Consider the following 16539-nt stretch of genomic DNA (forward strand, 5'->3'; position numbering starts at 1 on the left):
CGCCGAGGCCGTCGGGGCCGTCTATCCACCAATTTTGGTCCGATTTGTTGAAGTAGATGTAGCTCGTGTCGGCGTCCTTCTTGAACCACGCGCCGTCCTCGCCGCCGCCGTTGAGCTTCCGCCACGTGGCATCCACGTCCCACCCGTTATCCACGCACACGTCCCTGAATCCCTCCGGAATTTCTGACGCGGGTCTGCGCGTGTACGTCCCGGCCACGGCTGGCTCGACTTCGGAATACACGACGATTTTGGTGACCGGCTTGTCGGTCACGCGCTCCTCGTACTTCTCGAGCACCGCGAGGACATCCTTCGCCTCGGCGTCCATGGCGACATCGAAAGGAGGCCCGTGCGCGTCGGGTTCCGCGCCGAACGCGAGCAACGCCGCGGCGCCGACGGCCAGATTGTTGGACGCCATCCGGTCCAACGGGGTGTAGCCGTAAGTATCCATCGCCGCCAAATCGGCTCCGCGGGCGATGAGGAAGGCGGTGGCGTGCTGATTGGACCGCGACATCCCGCACGTGTGCAGAGGCGACGCCCCTCCGGTGGCGACGTCGTTGACGAGGTCGGGGTGCGCGTCGAGGAGCTTCGCGAGCGTCGTATCCGTCTCCGCCGCGCCCGACCTCATCTCGGCGTGGAATCTGGATATAGCCTCCGAGATGGGCGTGTAACCTCCGCCGCTGTACACCGGCCCCGGCCGCGGGTTGTGGCCTTGGTACTGCCTCCCGATCACGACGCTGCCGTCCGCCGCGCGCTGCACCGTGCCGCTGTAGATGCCCGCCCCGACGCTGTCCGCGTACGGGTCGAAGCCGTCCGCGTCGGTCTTGCCAGGTGCGCCGTATTTTGCGGCCATCCCCGGCGCGTACGGGTCGTGCGTGATCTTCACTCCATCTTTGCGATAGTACGACGACGGCATCGCGGCGCGGCAGGATGTTGACGCTCTGACTGGGGACGCGGCGTGGACGGCGGACGTGAACAGCAACAAGGTCCTCGGGCAGAGTCTCCACGACGATGCCATCGGATTTGTGACGTGGCGCCTCAGAAACGCCTGCTCACGAAGGCGTCGACGCTTTTCGGGACCTTCAGGTTGCTGTGCGCTAGTGCTACTGCTGTTACAAGTGCATTCTACGTATCGCGCCGCGCGTCGTCCGTCTCTCAATCTTCGCCGCCCTCGAATCGGGATCCCCTCACTGCCCCTTAAAGTCCACATTCGCGGACATGATGATGCCGACTATGACCCCAAAGAGTCCCAGCGCGCTTCCGAAGATCTCAATGATGAGAATCTTGACAAAGAGCGCCGGGTTAGCGGCGTCAGCCAACGCGCACGCGCTTCCCACGATGCCGACGCATATTCCGCACGCCAAGTTGGCAAGTCCCACGGTCAGCCCGCACGCGAACGTGGCGTATCCACTGGTCATCACGCTCTGCGGGTAGGAGCCATCTGCGTTGCGAGGCACGTACTCGATTTTGGTCTGGAGGATGATCGCCATGATGACTCCGTAGATGGCGACCGCCTCGCAGAAGATGATGGATATGAGATTCTTGCTGGTGATGCGCGGAGTGGCGATCGCCCTGCCCGCCAGCGTGCTCCCCGTGATGAAAATACCCCTGGTACGACGCGAACGGGACGAGAGGAGGAGGAGGAGGATGTTAGTATTTTTTATGCGACCGCGGATCGGGATCTCTAGGGTTGAAGGCGACGCGGCGTGTGCGGTCGAAGGGGACGCACCACGCCGCTCCGAGGACGGACAGTCCTATGGCGCTCCCTATGCCAAACGCCGTGAACAGGTACGGGTTGATGTGGCGGAACAGGAACCCCAGGTACGCCCACTCCACCAGCTTGCGCGACTCCCCGGGCGCGACGGGCGCTACGCGGGAGATGCCCAGGACGAACACGAGGATGGTGAAGACCCACAGGCCCAACACCAGACGCGGGAGCCGCGGGTCGATGTTTAGCCCGCTCGCACTCCTCGGCGTCGGTCTCGGCTGGCTCGTGGTTATCCCCATGGCGTCGACGAGCGCTCAGCGACGCCGCGCCGGTCGCACTGAGGATTACTTTCCCGTTCGCGCCAAGGCGAGAAATTTGACGGACATACATTGATACGTTACAGTCGAACATCTACCCTCCCCCTCGACGACTCAGTCGAGCACGTTCGCGATGAACTTCGCGAGCTGCTGCAGCTCCTCCTGGCACGCGCTGTGTCCCATTCCCTGGTACGTCTGGAAGTCCACTTTGGTCATACCGAGCGGGCCAGTCATAAGCTCCGAGCTCATGACGCCGTACTGGTATTGCAGCACCATGTCCGCGGTACCGTGCGCGAGGAAGACCGGCAGGTCCTTCGCGTGCGGGCTCATCGCGTCCGGGAAGTCTTCCCGCAGCGCGAGGTACGTGGACATCCCCACGGCGCCGGCGAGCCTCTCCGGAAACCTGAGCGCCGTCTGCAACGCGATGACGCCGCCTTGGCTGAACCCGCCGACGACGATGCGATCGGCGTTAACGCCCCCGTCGATCTCCGCCTTGATGAGTCCTTGGACGTATTCGGTGGACGCGAGGGTCTGAGCCCTGTCGTCCTTGATGTTGTCGATGGACAGGTCGTTGATGTCGTACCAGCCGGTCATGCGCATGCCCCCGTTAAGGGTGATTGGGATCGTGGGGGCTGTTGGAAAGATCCACTTGACGCCCTCGAAGGGCATGGACGACGCGACGTCCGCCCAGCCGTGGCCGGTGTCGCCGAGGCCGTGGAGGAAGATGCAAACGGCCGTGGTGGCGCCGCCCTCGGGCGGGGGCACGACGATGGGTTTCGGGTACGTCACCGGCATGGCGTTCGATCCGCTCGCCGCGGAGGACGACGACGCGATGATCAGCGGGGTGAGCGCGAGGCCGAGGGCTCGTCGACGCGTCGCGTGTCCTCCCGCGGAAGGGGTCGGGCGGGACGCGTGGTGCGCGGGTTTGGGTCGGAGGTTGAGCGTCGAGACTCTGGACGCCAGGCGGTGCACAGCTCGAGCGGCCGCGGACATATGTCGTCAGCCTCGCGGGTCGAAGTGAGGAGGGACGTCGACGGGGAATCAATCGTCCGCGCATTGCGAGCCAACGAAGCTGCCAAGCGCGCGCTGTGCTGAAAAAAATTGCTCAATAAAACGAGGGTCGAGGCCTCTCGGCCGCTTCCAACGCCTCCCGCTCACGCCCCAACAGCGCGTTGGCCCTGAACACCATGTCCCGCAGCCGTCGCTGAACCTGCTGCTTCGGATCGTTCCACGCCCCGCCCCGCTGAACCACCGGCAGCTTGGCCTCCTTCCCGCGCGCCTTTGCCGCCTTGATGTTAGTCTCCTCCTTCTTCGTCTCCTCCTTTGTCTCCTTCTTCGTCTCCACCAGGCCCAGGTCGACCGGCCCGCCGGCCCAGTTCCCCTCGTCCAGATCGTCGTACTTGTCTCCGAAGACGTCGTCCAGAAACGTGTACATATCCAGCGTCTCCTCCCGGCACTTGTCGTGCCCCAGTCCGGGGTAGAGGTAGTCCCACCGATTACGGAAGCCCAACTTGCTCAGCTTGGCGCGAGTGGCGAAGTAGTACTCCATCGGGAGCACCCGGTCGTCCTTGCCGTGCGCCTGGAACAGCGGCGTCCACCGCTGGTGCGCGTTCATCTCCTCTGGGTAATCACCTCTCAGGGGCAGGTACGTTGACAGCGCGAGGATGCCGCCGAGTCGCTTCGGATATCGCAGCGACGCGGTGAGCGCGACGGCGCCCCCTTGGCTGAATCCCCCGACGACGATGCGCCTCGGGTCGATGCCGTGCTCATTGACCTGCGCGTCGATGATGCTCTCGATGTACCTCGCCGCGGCGAGGATGTGCGACCGGTCGTCCGTCAGGCTGCCGATGTTGAAGTCGTTCATGTCGTACCACGCGGGCTCGCGCTGCTTGGTCACGGTGACGTCGAGTTCGGGGGACCACGGGAAGATCCACTTGATGCCGGGGCGCCCGTACCACACGTTCGGGTCGTTCGCGAGCCACGTGTACTTATCGGGCGAGCCGCCCAGGCCGTGCACGAATATGACCACGCCGTCGACGTCGCCGTCCTTGGGGGCGATCTCGATCGGCGGCGCCCGCGCCGGGAAATGCGACGACCTGCCGATCCCCGCGGCTGCGGAGGTGCCGCTGCCGAAGTGTTCCGGATGATGCCGCGCCGCGTCGCACGCGGTGACCGCCGCCAGCAGGAGCGCGGCGACGAGCCATCTCACCCTCAGCTCCATCGTGGCCGGTGAGGTGGCTCCCTCGCGAGATACACCTCGCGCGCCCCGTGAGCCAGGCCGCCGCGGCGCGTCTCGTGTGCCCAGAAACGCCGCGCGCGCGAGCGGTGGTTACGCGCGTCCCCGGTTGTTGAACGCGAGCATGAACAGTGTCCGGCCAGTCAGACTGTCGCGACCGACCTATTTTTGACATTTTTGTCAAGAAGCGAAGGCAGCCAACTCATCACAGCGCGCCGGCAGTTCCATCCATCGCAATCCATCGACCGGCGACTAAGTGTTTCGCGCGTTACTATTAAGGTCGCTACGCTACGCTACGCCGCCGCCATCCCGTCGCCCCCCGTTCGCCGTCACCTGGGCCCGTTGTAATCGCCGTCGATCAGCCTTCCCACGAGCGGATACTTGTCCTCGAACTTTCTCACCCAGTCGTCGAGCACGGTAAGGTCCGCTTCGGTGGCGTCCGATACGTCCCCGCTGAGGTCGTCGCGTCGCAGGCTCATCTTGGCGAGCGCGCGGGAGCAGTCGATGCCGGCGAAGTTGGCGTAGGCGCCCCCGGGGCCGTAGAAATCGCGCCCCCTGGTGACGTCGTAGACGCGACCCTTGGCTGCCAGGAGGATGGGGATGCCGAGGTCGGAGCCGTCGTGGCGTTTGAGCTGCGCGACGGTCATGTCGCCCTTCCGCATGGGCGCCGGGTACCACTCCTCGTCGCCCATCGCCGCGAGATGCGCGGCCATCGCGCCGGGATCCTCTCCGCGGGTCTCGCCGTGCGCGTGACGATGGCCACCGCCGACGGGAGGTCCGCGCCCGCGTCGTCCTTTCCCGCCGGATCCCTCCTTCGAGCGTCGTCCGCGCTTACCCTCGCGGCGGCCGGTCGCGAGCGCGACTCCCGCGGCGATGACATATCCTAAGGTGACGAGCCAGCTCTTCGCGGCGCTCCGCTTCGTCTCGGCCATCGCGCGAGCGACAAGTGACGCGGGTAACTTGTGGTGAATTAATCTAGGGATCTTTCGCCCGGGCGCTACGTCATCCTATCCGACCTTTCTCGCCTCACGGCGGCCCGTCGTAGGTGCCGTCGAGAACGATGCCGACCTCCGGGTACTTGTCCTCGAACTTCCTCACCCAGTCGTTGAGCACGTCGCGCTCCGCCGCGTACAGGTCCGCGCACTTCGCGTTCAGATCCTTCGGGTCGAGCGACACCTTCGCCAGCGCCCGGGAGCAGTCGATCCCGGCGAAACAGTTGTACGGTCCGCCCTTGCCGTAGAAGTCCCGCCCTTTGGTGACGTCGAAGATGCGGCCTTTCGCCGCGATGAGAACGGGGATCGCGACGTTGGATCCGTCGTATCGCTTGAGCTCCTCGCGCGTCAGGTCGCCCTTGGGCATCGGGTCGGGGAAGATCTCGGCGGCAGCCTTCTCCTCCTCGGTCACAGGCGCCCTCTTGCGCACCCTGCGGTCGCGGTTGAACGGCGAGGGGAAGAAGTAGACGGCGATCGCGGCGACGAAGTAGCCCACGAACAGCGCGACGACCACCTGCTGCCACTTCTCGCCCACCGACGCGTCCACGAATTCGCTCCACGACGGGAGGAAGTCCCCACCCATCGCGCACACGTAAATGGCGAACGCAGCGACCGCTTCAGCGAACACGGAACGTTTTCCACTTCTCGCAACTGTCGGCGGTCGCCAGACTGGGCGCGCGGGCGCCCTTCGTGAGAGAGGACGAAGGGTGAGCCGCGCACATGGGGGACGCCGGCGAGGGTTTACTGTCGGATGAGCTCAGGGCTCAGCTCGGCGGCGGGGACGTGTTGATGCTGAAGAAGTCGGGGAAGAAGGCGAAGGGCGGCGGCGGCGGCAACTTCGGCATGAGCCGCCCCGACGGTCGCGCCAGGGGGAACTTCGTGATGCCGCGGGACAAGAAGATGTCCAAATCCCAGCGCCGCAAGCTGGCCAAGGTGGAGGAGGACAAGCGCAAGCGCGAGGAGCGCGCGGCCGTCGTCGCGAGGCTCGAGGCCGCCAAGCTCGTCAGCGACGAATCGCTCACGCTGCTCGCGGGATCGGCGAGGCTCGGGCACAAGCTCACCGCCAAGGAGAAGCTTCGGCGCGAGCTCAAGGCTGAGCGCGCGGGGATCACGCTGCCGGGCACCGAAGACTCGAGGCTCCACAAACGCGAGAAGCAAACCGCGGACGACGACGACGACGACGACGACGCCGACGAGGTTGGGACGAGCGACGAGGACGAACCGATCGACCCGGAGCCCCCAGCCAAGGTGAAGGCGTCGTGGCCCAAGCTCATGACGCACGACGGGTCCACCAAGACCGCGCCGGTGGACGAGTACGGACCCATACATCCCATGGACACCGCGCGGTTGGAAGCCGCGAGGTTGAAGCAGGCGGAAGCCCTGGTCATGGCCCAGGACGACTCCGACGACGAGACCAGGGAGGAACAAACCGAGGAGGACGCGGCGGCTCGAGCCAAGTTCCGACGAGCCATGGCGACGGCGCGAGAGCTGCAACGGGCGATACGCGCGCGGGACCCGGCGCAGGCGTTAGAGGCGGCGACGGAGGCGCTGGGCCACGCGGCGGTCGCGGCGGCGCTGGACCCTAAGGACGCGGTGGCACAGCTGGCGGCGGCGAACGAGGCGGCTCGGGTGGCGGCGGCGACCAAGTTTCCCAACGTTTTCGTCGGCGCCACGCACCCGGTGGAGGTGAGACGCAAACAGTCCATACAGGCCGCCCGGGAGGGTTTGCCCATACTAGGTTCGGAGCACGACATCGTGGACCACATAAACCACAACCCGGTGGTTGTCATCTGCGGCGAGACGGGGTGCGGCAAGACAACGCAGGTGCCGCAATTTTTGTACGAGTCTGGGTACGGGGATCCGACGTGCGCGGCGCATCCCGGCGCCGTCGCCGTGACGCAACCGCGGCGCGTGGCGGTGACGTCCACGGCGACGAGGGTGGCGCAGGAGCTCAACGTTCCCCTCGGCGGCGACGTGGGGTACCAGGTGCGATACGACAAGAAGGTGGGAGAAGAACCCAGGATCAAGTTCATGACGGACGGCATCCTGCTCCGCGAGATTCAGAGCGACTTGCTCCTGCGCAAGTACAGCGTCGTCATCGTCGACGAGGCGCACGAACGCAGCGTCAACACGGACATACTGCTCGGACTCCTGTCCAGGGTCGTCCCGCTGAGGGCGGAACTCGCGGGGGAGGGTACCGGGATAACGCCGCTTCGTCTGGTGGTGATGTCGGCGACGCTGCGGGTGGAGGAATTCGTCGGGAACAAGCGGCTTTGTCCCACGCCGCCGGCGCTGCTGAAGGTGGCGGCGCGTCAGTTCCCCGTCACGATCCACTTCGCGAGAAGGACCGAGCACCTGGACTACCTGGGCGCCGCGAAGAAGAAGGTGCTCGCGATACACCGCAAGCTCCCGCCCGGCGGCATACTGGTCTTCCTCACCGGCCAGAGGGAGGTTGACGGCTTGGTGCGCAAATTAAGAGAAGGCGAATTCGGCCCCAGGGATCCGACGAAAGCCGACGACAAAAAGGCCGACGACGAGGAAACCGAGGAGCGCGAGCTCGACCCGCACGATGTCGACGCGCTGGACGCCGGCGGCGAGGACCTGGGCGTCGACGAGGACGAGCGGGACCTTCAAGACTTTGAGGGCAAGGATGATTTCGACGAGATGTCCGACCACGACGACAGCGCGAGCGACATAAGCGAGGACGAAGAGGACGTCGTGGTGCACGGCGGCGAAGGGGTGACTCCCGAGGAGGCGGCGAAGGCGGAGGACGAGTGGATCCGCGCGCACGCCCCCACCGTCGAGGCGGGCGGCGGCGGAAACGACGACGACGGCGGCGGCGGACGAAAAGACGAGGAAAGAGACGACGGCCCGGGTCCGATGCACGTCCTCCCGCTGTACGCGATGCTCCCCCCGCACCAGCAGGCTCGCGTGTTCGACCCGCCCCCTCCCGGCCACAGGCTCGTGGTCATCGCGACGAACGTCGCGGAGACGTCGCTGACGATCCCCGGCGTGCGTTACGTCGTCGACGCCGGGCGAGAGAAGCGAAGGGTCTTTGGGGATGACGCCACGGGCGGCGGCGGGGGTGGCGCCGCGTCAGCCGGCCTCTCCCGGTTCACCGTGGGATGGGTCAGCAAGGCGTCCGCCGAGCAGCGAGCCGGTCGCGCGGGGCGCACGGGACCGGGGCACTGCTACAGGCTGTTCAGCAGCGCGCATTTCGTCAACGATTTGGAGCCTCACGCTCCTCCGGCGATTCTCGGCGTGCCCGTCGACGGCGTGTTTTTGCAGATGCGAGCGATGGGCATCGACAGGATCGACCGGTTCCCGTTCATAACCCCGCCGAACGCCGCGTCCTTGGCCACCGCGCAGAGGACGCTCGCCATCCTGGGCGCGCTCAGGGCGACGAGTGTGGACTCGGGAGCAAGGAGGTTGACGCACGGTCACGGGGGTTCGTTTGGGGACGATCGCGACCCGGGGGAGTTGACCGACGTCGGCAGGGCGATGGCGGCGCTTCCCATCTCACCGAGGCACGCGCGCATGCTGCTCGCGGCGGCGCGTTCGACCGCGCCGGGGTGCCTCGCCGCGGCGGTGGCGTCGGCGGCGGCGCTGAGCTTACAGTCGCCTTTCCTGGGCGAAGAGAGCGAGAGGTCGTTGCCGGCGGATATGTCGGAGGAGGAGCGGAAGAGAAGGCGAAAACTGGCGCACAAGTTTCACCATCACAACTCCGACGCCCTGTCCGCCGCGAAGGCGCTCGTGGCGTACGATAAAGTCCGCGACCACAGGAAGCAGGAGACGTTCTGCAACGAGCACAGGCTGCACAGCAGGACCATGCGCGAGATGTCCGACTTGAGGCGGCAGCTGCTGAGGATATTGACGACGCCCCCGCCGTCCGTCGCCGGCGCCGCCGCCGCGAAGGACAGCTTCCTCCCGCGACACGCCGTCGCGGCGATCGCGGAAGCCACCGCCGCGATCAACCACCGCGGAGGTAGAGGTCCCGACGATGCAACCGCGGATAAGACGAAGGATCCCGCGTCCGTCGCGCTCGAACCCGGTTCGCCCGGCGAATCCGCGCTTCGAAGGGCTCTCCTCCGCGGCTGGGCCGATCGGGTCGCGAGGCGCGCCAAAGCCGACGAGGCCGCGCGGCTCAACGCCGCCGCGGACAAGGACGAGGACGGCGGCGACGGCGGCGGCGGTCGGACGAAGGCCACGCGCTACCGTCCCGCCATGCTCGACCTCGCCGTCTTCCTTCACCCGACGTCGACGCTGCACCGAACGTCTCCGGATTACGTCGTGTACGTGGATCTGCTGCAGACGGCGAAGCGTCCGTACCTCGCGGGAGCCACCGCGGTGGAGGCGTCGTGGCTCGTCGACGATGCCCCCGCGCTGGCGTACCTGTCGAGCGCGCTCGAGGATCCCGCGCCGAGGTACGTCGCCGCGAAGGATTCGGTGGTTGCGTTTCACCAGCCGCACTTTGGGAAGCACCGGTGGGAGCTCCCGCTGTGGCCGAACGCGCTGGGCGCGGATAACCCGAGCGCGTGCGGGGCGTTCGCGGCGGCGCTGCTGTCGGGCGCGGTGTCAACGCCGATGGGAGACCTTCGCGACAGGCTCGCGGCCAAGCCCAGCGTCTGCGCGAGACCCGAGGGGCGGTCGCAGCGAAGGGTTGTCGAGCTCGTGGCTTCGCTGCAGAGGCGCGGGGTGGCGACCAGAGCCGCGCTCGCGGAGCAGTGGCGACGCGATCCGAGGTTTTTGCTGCCGGAGATGATGGGGTGGATGAAGAGCGGGCAGGGGTACGCGCTGGAGAAGCTCTGGCCGAGGATCGTAGAGTCCGCGGCGCGGGATGCGGCGGCGAAGACCGCCGAGGCGGCGGCGCCGCCCGCGGAGCATCGCAGCGTCGAGCATCGGAAAAAGAGGGAGGCGGAGAGGAGCGCGGGTGGCGCGGGCGCCGGTCGGCCGGAGAGTGCTAAGCGTTCGGCGAAGAAACAGAAGAAGGTCAAGGGAAACTCAAAGGCGCTCGGATCGGGGCTGAGCATCTGGGATTGAGGGTGTCTAGTAGCTAGGGGCCAGCGCGGCGTTCGAAATACGACAGACGATTTTCAAATATTTGCGCGAGGGTTTGCGACGAGGTGTTTACGAAGGTGTTCTTTGTGTGGAGAGGTGGTGATTAATTTATCACCATTGTGTGTGTTTGTTTTAGTTCGTCGTGTCTTTGTAGACCGATGCGAATTGCCGAGGCACCGCTTAGGCGCGCTCGCCACGGATGCGGCGGGCGAGCTGGATGTCCTTGGGCATGATGGTCACGCGCTTGGCGTGGATGGCGCAGAGGTTGGTGTCCTCGAAGAGGCCGACGAGGTAAGCCTCGGACGCCTCCTGAAGGGCAAGGATGGCGGAGGACTGGAACCTGAGGTCGGTCTTGAAGTCCTGGGCGATCTCGCGGACGAGGCGCTGGAAGGGGAGCTTGCGGATGAGGAGCTCGGTGGACTTCTGGTACTTGCGGATCTCGCGGAGAGCGACGGTACCGGGCCTGTAGCGGTGGGGCTTCTTGACGCCACCGGTGGCGGGGGCGGACTTGCGAGCCGCCTTGGTGGCGAGCTGCTTGCGGGGGGCCTTGCCTCCGGTGGACTTGCGGGCGGTCTGCTTGGTACGAGCCATGTTGACTGTGTGTTGAGTTGTGACGGGCGAGCTGCGTTCGGCCAGTTATTTGAACCCAAAAATTCGGGCTTCCAAAGGGGTTTGGCGAGATTTATTTCGGGAGGAAACGAAAGGGTTTAGAAGATGTTTACATCTAAAAGTCCTGTCAAATCGCACTTGTATCCGGAGTTTCAGAGCATGTTAGCGAATGAGGAAATACAAAGCCGAACCCCCCGTTTCCAGGTACAAAAGCAGGCCTCCCCGCAACCCCTCGTCACAAACACAAACACACTAACTCTAACAACATGTCTGGACGTGGAAAGGGAGGCAAGGGACTCGGAAAGGGCGGCGCCAAGCGCCACCGCAAGGTCCTTCGCGACAACATCCAGGGCATCACCAAGCCCGCCATCCGCCGCCTCGCACGCCGTGGTGGTGTCAAGCGCATCTCCGGCCTCATCTACGAGGAGACCCGCGGTGTCCTCAAGGTCTTCCTCGAGAACGTCATCCGTGACGCCGTGACCTACACCGAGCACGCCCGCCGCAAGACCGTCACCGCCATGGACGTCGTCTACGCGCTCAAGCGCCAGGGCCGCACCCTCTACGGCTTCGGCGGCTAAACGCCCCGTCCCGCCAACAGAGACGCTCCACAAAATTCAAAAAACAACACGCCCCAGCGGCGCTCAAACAACCAATGGTGTTCAAAAAATTAACACCACCACTCCACAAAAGAACAAACAAAACACATGATAACCTCGTGCTCGCGCTTCGTAGTCTCGCAACACTCGTCGTACATCTCCTTACGCGCCGACCCGGCCCGATGCCCGCACGACATTTTCAAACCAAAAACCGCGACAGATGGATTTGAACCGAGTAATAAGACTGTATTAAGTATGTAGTGCGCAACGCCATCTCCTCACCTATCCACCCTACCGGGCGGCAGCCCCTTGAACTCCGTGTTCCAGAACAGCACGTCCGGATGTATCGCCTCCCTGAGCAGATCGATGGTCCACAGCCAGTACTGCTCCGCCTCGATCACCTCGCGGTTTGTCCTGAACACCTCCTCGACGAGGCTCGCGAGCCTGATGAAGTGCGGGTGGTTCGGCGCGAGCCTCGCGGCGCAGTTGGCGTGCTCCAGGAGTAAGTCCAGGTCGAAATCCTTCCTCCCCTCCTTGCTCAGCAGCCTGGACACGAGCACCTCGCGCGTCGCGTGCATCTGCCAGTGGTCGGGACCGATCCCCGCCTTCACCAGCCGGTTGTACAGACGCGCGGGGCCCATCGCCTTGACCGACCCGCCCCTCATCTTGCCCCCGCCGCTCCGTCGAATCCTTCCCCTTCGTCCGAATCCCTCGTCGGAGGAGCTCGAATCGTCGGAGGAATCGAACGAGCTCGTATCCGTGTCCGACGTGTCCGACGTGTCCGAGTCTAGCGCCGCCGCCCTTCGCCCCGAACCGCCGCCGCCGCCAGCGCCGCGGCCCTTCACCCCCTTACCGCCATCGTCTGCACGCGCCGACCCATCGAGGATCATGCCCCGCACGCGTCCCTCCTCGTCGAACTGCGATTCGAAGCCCGTGTCGCCGTACTCCCACTCGATCACGCCGGCCAAGTCGTCGTGCCGCGTCTGGAACGAACCTGTTTAAAAAAAACCACGTCAGTCTAATTGCCCATACAACGATTAAAATAAACTCACCATTCTCTCGGAACCCGTGCCTGGAGGCGACGCGACGCATCGTCCCGTGCGCGCGCTCGCGCTCCGCCATCGCCCTGTGCAGGTCAGTCTCGCAGCGTTGACACTTGCACACGAACCCCCACACCCTGGCGAGCTGCGTGCGCCGCATCTGCAGCGGCAGCCACAGCAGCGAGGTGCCGTAGGACACCGTGATCTCCTCGCCCGCTTCGATGCGTCGCAGCGAGTACAGCGTGACGAGGTCGTCGCTGACGGACACCGCCGCGTTGGGGCGACAGCTGTGGTTGCACGTGCTCACCCTCGCGAGCAGCCGCGCCGCGTAGGTATCCTTGCCGTCCACCTGCTCCGCGGCTGTGTCGAGATCTTTGGAGCCGTCGTCGCCGCCGTTCGCCTTGCCGACGCGGGTGACTCGCACGAATGGGGAGTTGGCGAGGCGCGCGAGCGTCGCGAGCCACACGTCGCCGCTCACGGACGACGGCCCGGGCGAACCCTCGGCCTTCACCCGGCCTTCGCCGCGTCCGCGTTCCTCGGGGGTTCCCCTGAGATGCGCGTACTCGTCGTCGTCGCAGACGATCTTCGCCAGCGCCTTTCGCGCATCCTGCGCCGAGTCGAACGCGCCGGTCACCGTGAGCGGCCTCTCCTGCAGCAACAGCGAGGACGCCAGGATCGGCGCGACCGCCGCGTACCCCTTGCCTTTCCCGTCGAAGTGCGCCACCGCCAGCGAGGGATGCTCGAGCTGCACCAGGCCCGGCGGGGTCTTCGGGGGCTTGGGCCGGCGCTTGCTGCCGCGGCGGTACCTCGGCTGGTCGTCCGAGGAGGTCAGCCCGCTCTTGCCGGTGGGTTGTGGAGGGGGTTCGAGAGATGTCCAAGACGGCGATACGCCGTCGAGGAGCCTCGGGTCCCCCCGTCGCCTCGGCTTGGGAGACATGCTGCGGCGCCGGGCGAATGGCATTCGAACGCGTCGTCCGGATCGATTTTATTCCATTCCCAAATTGTTTATTCCAACGGCCGGAAGCACAGGCTTTCCAGTCTTGTTTATTCTTTTCCCCCTCACGTTGGAATTAAACTCGAGCCAATCCTATGAGGTTTGTTACTGCCGGCAACCCAAAAAAAAGAACGGAATCGCACGGCCAGGAGGCGATTGGCCCGACGACGGGTTGGTTGCTTGGTGGTAACACCTTTTATTTCACGTGTCTCGCGCAGTTCAGAGGGGCGAGAGGACGCGGCGACGACGGGCGCGACGCCGTCGCCTCCGATGTACGAGCACACCCCGCTCATCCGCAGCAGGCCGCAGTTCATAGGGAACAACGATGAGAGGTGGTTGAAGGTCTGCGCGTGCATCGCCACCGTGGTCCTCGGCACGGTGATCCTGGCGGCGAGCAAGACCGACGGGCCGGGATCCGCGGTGGTTGGGGGCGTGCCGGGGCTCGGGAGCGCGCGGGGCTGGGCGGCGCGCGGCGAGGACGACGCCGTCGGACGGGTCGCGTCGCGAATCGCCGCGGAGCTCACGGACGCCTATCGACGGGGCGAGCTGGGGACGCCGCAGTACGATCCGAGCTCGCTGTTCTCGCGCGCGCCCGGGCGGCGCGCGCCGGTGGACGAGGTGGACGGGTCCGGCGCGCCCCTCACGCTGCCGTGGCAGCCGGTGTCGTTGGGCGGGCCCGCCGCGGCGTCGCGCGACGTTCGATGGAGCGCGGGCGCCTCGGGTCCCGTCATCGATGACATCGCCTCGCGCAAGGCGCTCGGCGTCGTCGCCGGGCACGGCCTGCACTGCGACCTCCGCAGCACCCCATGGCTCCTCAGCGACCTCCACCCCGACGTGCCCGCGGCGGTTTTCGGCAGCCGCGGCGGCGGCGTCGTCGACGACGGCTTGCACTCGTCCCCTGATCGGTGGATGGAGACCGCGATGGGCGAGGACGCGGCTACCTCGAGGGACGCCGAGTCGAGGCTGGGCGGCGAGGACCCGCTCGCGGACGCCCTCAGCGACAGGCTCGGGTTCCAGGCGCAGGGTGGCGACTTCGCCAACGTCGGGTACCACGCCGGGTTCGACGCCGTGATCGCCGTGGGCGAGTCCATGTCCACGGCGGCGGCGCTCTGGGGCGCGCTGGAGCAGGCGGAGCGGGACCTCGGGCTCCTCGTTCCGACGGCGGACGCGAACAACCCGAATAACCCGGGCACGAACGCGAAGCCGCGGATCAAGGGGCTCGTGCTGACGCTCGTGCCGAGCATGGGGACGGAGCGCGAGGAGTACTGGAACGAGATGATGCGAGTGCTGCGGGCGTCGTACGGCTCCGTGGACAACGCCACGACCACGCTGAGCAAGGACTGCTCGATCGGGTACGGGTGCATCCCGTTCGCCAAGTTCGTCGCCGCCAAGCACAGCAACCTGCCGACGCCGACGCGGCTGGCGCGCATCGCGCAAGCCGGCATCCCCGCCGTCGTGTTTGGCAACCGCGCGGATGAGCCGGCGCACCCGGTGGAGAACGGCCGCGTCGTGGCGCAGGCGCTGGGTGCGACGTTTCACGAGGCGAGCACCCACGAGGAGGCGCTCGCGGAGTGGCCGAGGGTCATCGCGGATTTCGTGAACGGCATCGCGCGGGACGAGGGCATCGTCTTGGCGTCCGGAGCGCCAGACTCGACGACGGACGCGAGCGGCGCGATCGTCGCGGGGATGGTGGCGCCGCGGGATTGGTTACGCGCGTCCAGACAGCTGTGCAGCGGGGATCCGACCACGACCCCGGAGCTCGTGCACGCGTGCGAGAGCTACCGGAGCGGCGAGAGCGCGGTGCCGCCGGGGGTTGAGGCGGCGGTGGAGGCGGAAGAGGCGTCGCTCGGGAAGGACAAGTACGCGGCGACTACTCCGTTTTATCGTAGAACCGGTCTGGACGTGAGCGACTGCGTGACGAGCGGGGTGGTGACGCTCGCGGAGGTTAGCGACCTGACGAGCGGGTCGCCGGATCAGTGGGCGGCGACGAGCGAGGCGATCGAGGACGTCGAGAGGGTGGTGGACCTCCAGGCGGAGAGGACGTGGTGAGCGATGTGTTTACGTTGCGACTCTTGTTTCGTTTTTCAATGAATGGTTGAACCCTACGAGGAGGAAGAGGAGGAGGACGACGACGACGACCGCCCGCGGCGCTTCGCGTCCTTCTTCGCCCTCTTCGCCTCTTTCTTTAAGCGCTTCTTGGCCTTCTTGGCCTCCTTCTTGGCCCGTTTCTTCTCCTTCTTCAGCTCCTTGGCGGTCATCTGCAGGGGCACGCGGCCGCCCTCGCCATCCTCCCTCGATCGCTTCTGCCCCACCGCCTGCGCGCGCCCGCGGTCGTCGTCGTCGTCGTCGCTGAGCCCGACGCCCTCCATGATCTCCCGTCCCGCGCCTCCGTGCACGCCCTGCACGCCGAGTCCCCGCACGCGCGCGGCCTCCACCTCGTCCGTGCGCTCGTCCTTCGTCGCGCCCCTGCGCAGGAGCTCGTCCATCTCGTGCTTCTCCAGCGTCGCCCTGGTGACGTGATGCTCGGTCCTGGGCTTGAGACCCAGGGCCTCCGCCATGGCCTGCTCCTCGGCAGCCTTGATCGCGGCGATCTCCGCGCGCGCGCGCTCCGCGTCCGACACGGCGGCGCCGGTGCCGCCGTCCCCCTTCTCGCGCGTGTACCAGAGGATGTCCTTGCCCTTCTGCCACCGACCGACGGACGCCTTGAGCGAGTGGCCGAGGTAATACTCCCGGTCCTTGTCGCCCTTGACGTCATCCCAATTGAACTGATCCTTGCCTCCGCGCGTGCCGCCGCGTGGCGCGTCGCCCCCTCCCATGGCTCTCGCTGGCGCTCGAGAGAAAATGGCGCTTCTCGGTGACGTCCGCGCCGACGAACTTTTGGCTGCCAAGCGATCGATGTGGATAGAGCCAGCCAAACCAGCCGTGCGCACTATGCAGGCTCCGGTCGCGCCGTCGCCGACGCACCTCCATCGCGTCGCGCCCTCGAAACTCC

At 66.1% G+C, this 16539-nt stretch overlaps 12 protein-coding genes across 12 annotated transcripts; 3 read left to right on the forward strand and 9 right to left on the reverse strand.

Annotated features, from left to right (window-relative positions):
- Positions 1 to 29: 29 nt before the first annotated feature.
- MICPUN_113339 (hypothetical protein) lies at positions 30 to 1015 on the reverse strand (the record flags this gene model as incomplete). Its single annotated transcript, XM_002502552.1, has 1 exon — positions 30 to 1015. A coding segment is annotated over one exon (986 nt), but the record flags the coding sequence as incomplete, so codon positions are not given.
- A 169-nt stretch (positions 1016 to 1184) lies between these two features.
- On the reverse strand, positions 1185 to 2004 carry MICPUN_58766 (H+-or Na+-translocating f-type, v-type and A-type ATPase superfamily; the record flags this gene model as incomplete). Its single annotated transcript, XM_002502553.1, has 2 exons — positions 1185 to 1605; positions 1727 to 2004. The coding sequence occupies 2 exons, from the start codon at positions 2002 to 2004 to the stop codon at positions 1185 to 1187; spliced, it is 699 nt and encodes a 232-aa protein (XP_002502599.1).
- Positions 2005 to 2136: 132 nt separating this feature from the next.
- MICPUN_97424 (predicted protein) lies at positions 2137 to 2817 on the reverse strand (the record flags this gene model as incomplete). The annotated part of the gene is made up of 1 exon (XM_002502554.1): positions 2137 to 2817. One exon carries the CDS (start codon positions 2815 to 2817, stop codon positions 2137 to 2139), a length of 681 nt encoding a protein of 226 aa, XP_002502600.1.
- Positions 2818 to 3127: 310 nt separating this feature from the next.
- MICPUN_58768 (predicted protein) lies at positions 3128 to 4243 on the reverse strand (the record flags this gene model as incomplete). The annotated part of the gene is made up of 1 exon (XM_002502555.1): positions 3128 to 4243. The coding sequence occupies one exon, from the start codon at positions 4241 to 4243 to the stop codon at positions 3128 to 3130; it is 1116 nt and encodes a 371-aa protein (XP_002502601.1).
- A 344-nt stretch (positions 4244 to 4587) lies between these two features.
- On the reverse strand, positions 4588 to 5190 carry MICPUN_58769 (predicted protein; the record flags this gene model as incomplete). Its single annotated transcript, XM_002502556.1, has 1 exon — positions 4588 to 5190. The coding sequence occupies one exon, from the start codon at positions 5188 to 5190 to the stop codon at positions 4588 to 4590; it is 603 nt and encodes a 200-aa protein (XP_002502602.1).
- A 94-nt stretch (positions 5191 to 5284) lies between these two features.
- MICPUN_81485 (predicted protein) lies at positions 5285 to 5833 on the reverse strand (the record flags this gene model as incomplete). Its single annotated transcript, XM_002502557.1, has 1 exon — positions 5285 to 5833. The coding sequence occupies one exon, from the start codon at positions 5831 to 5833 to the stop codon at positions 5285 to 5287; it is 549 nt and encodes a 182-aa protein (XP_002502603.1).
- Positions 5834 to 6132: 299 nt separating this feature from the next.
- On the forward strand, positions 6133 to 10290 carry MICPUN_81845 (predicted protein; the record flags this gene model as incomplete). Its single annotated transcript, XM_002502185.1, has 4 exons — positions 6133 to 6555; positions 6871 to 7857; positions 7954 to 9141; positions 9274 to 10290. The coding sequence occupies 4 exons, from the start codon at positions 6133 to 6135 to the stop codon at positions 10288 to 10290; spliced, it is 3615 nt and encodes a 1204-aa protein (XP_002502231.1).
- Positions 10291 to 10485: 195 nt separating this feature from the next.
- On the reverse strand, positions 10486 to 10899 carry MICPUN_58772 (histone H3; the record flags this gene model as incomplete). Its single annotated transcript, XM_002502558.1, has 1 exon — positions 10486 to 10899. The coding sequence occupies one exon, from the start codon at positions 10897 to 10899 to the stop codon at positions 10489 to 10491; it is 411 nt and encodes a 136-aa protein (XP_002502604.1). The 3' UTR covers positions 10486 to 10488.
- A 284-nt stretch (positions 10900 to 11183) lies between these two features.
- MICPUN_81444 (predicted protein) lies at positions 11184 to 11495 on the forward strand (the record flags this gene model as incomplete). The annotated part of the gene is made up of 1 exon (XM_002502186.1): positions 11184 to 11495. One exon carries the CDS (start codon positions 11184 to 11186, stop codon positions 11493 to 11495), a length of 312 nt encoding a protein of 103 aa, XP_002502232.1.
- Positions 11496 to 11791: 296 nt separating this feature from the next.
- Positions 11792 to 13490, reverse strand: MICPUN_58774 (set domain protein; the record flags this gene model as incomplete). Its single annotated transcript, XM_002502559.1, has 2 exons — positions 11792 to 12507; positions 12566 to 13490. The coding sequence occupies 2 exons, from the start codon at positions 13488 to 13490 to the stop codon at positions 11792 to 11794; spliced, it is 1641 nt and encodes a 546-aa protein (XP_002502605.1).
- Positions 13491 to 13817: 327 nt separating this feature from the next.
- On the forward strand, positions 13818 to 15596 carry MICPUN_58775 (predicted protein; the record flags this gene model as incomplete). The annotated part of the gene is made up of 1 exon (XM_002502187.1): positions 13818 to 15596. The coding sequence occupies one exon, from the start codon at positions 13818 to 13820 to the stop codon at positions 15594 to 15596; it is 1779 nt and encodes a 592-aa protein (XP_002502233.1).
- MICPUN_58776 (predicted protein) lies at positions 15013 to 16363 on the reverse strand (the record flags this gene model as incomplete). The annotated part of the gene is made up of 1 exon (XM_002502560.1): positions 15013 to 16363. The coding sequence occupies one exon, from the start codon at positions 16361 to 16363 to the stop codon at positions 15650 to 15652; it is 714 nt and encodes a 237-aa protein (XP_002502606.1). The 3' UTR covers positions 15013 to 15649.
- Between the last annotated feature and the right edge of the window lie 176 nt (positions 16364 to 16539).

This window comes from Micromonas commoda, chromosome 5, assembly GCF_000090985.2.
Source record: "Micromonas commoda chromosome 5, complete sequence".
NCBI classification, from domain to species: Eukaryota; Viridiplantae; Chlorophyta; class Mamiellophyceae; order Mamiellales; family Mamiellaceae; genus Micromonas; species Micromonas commoda.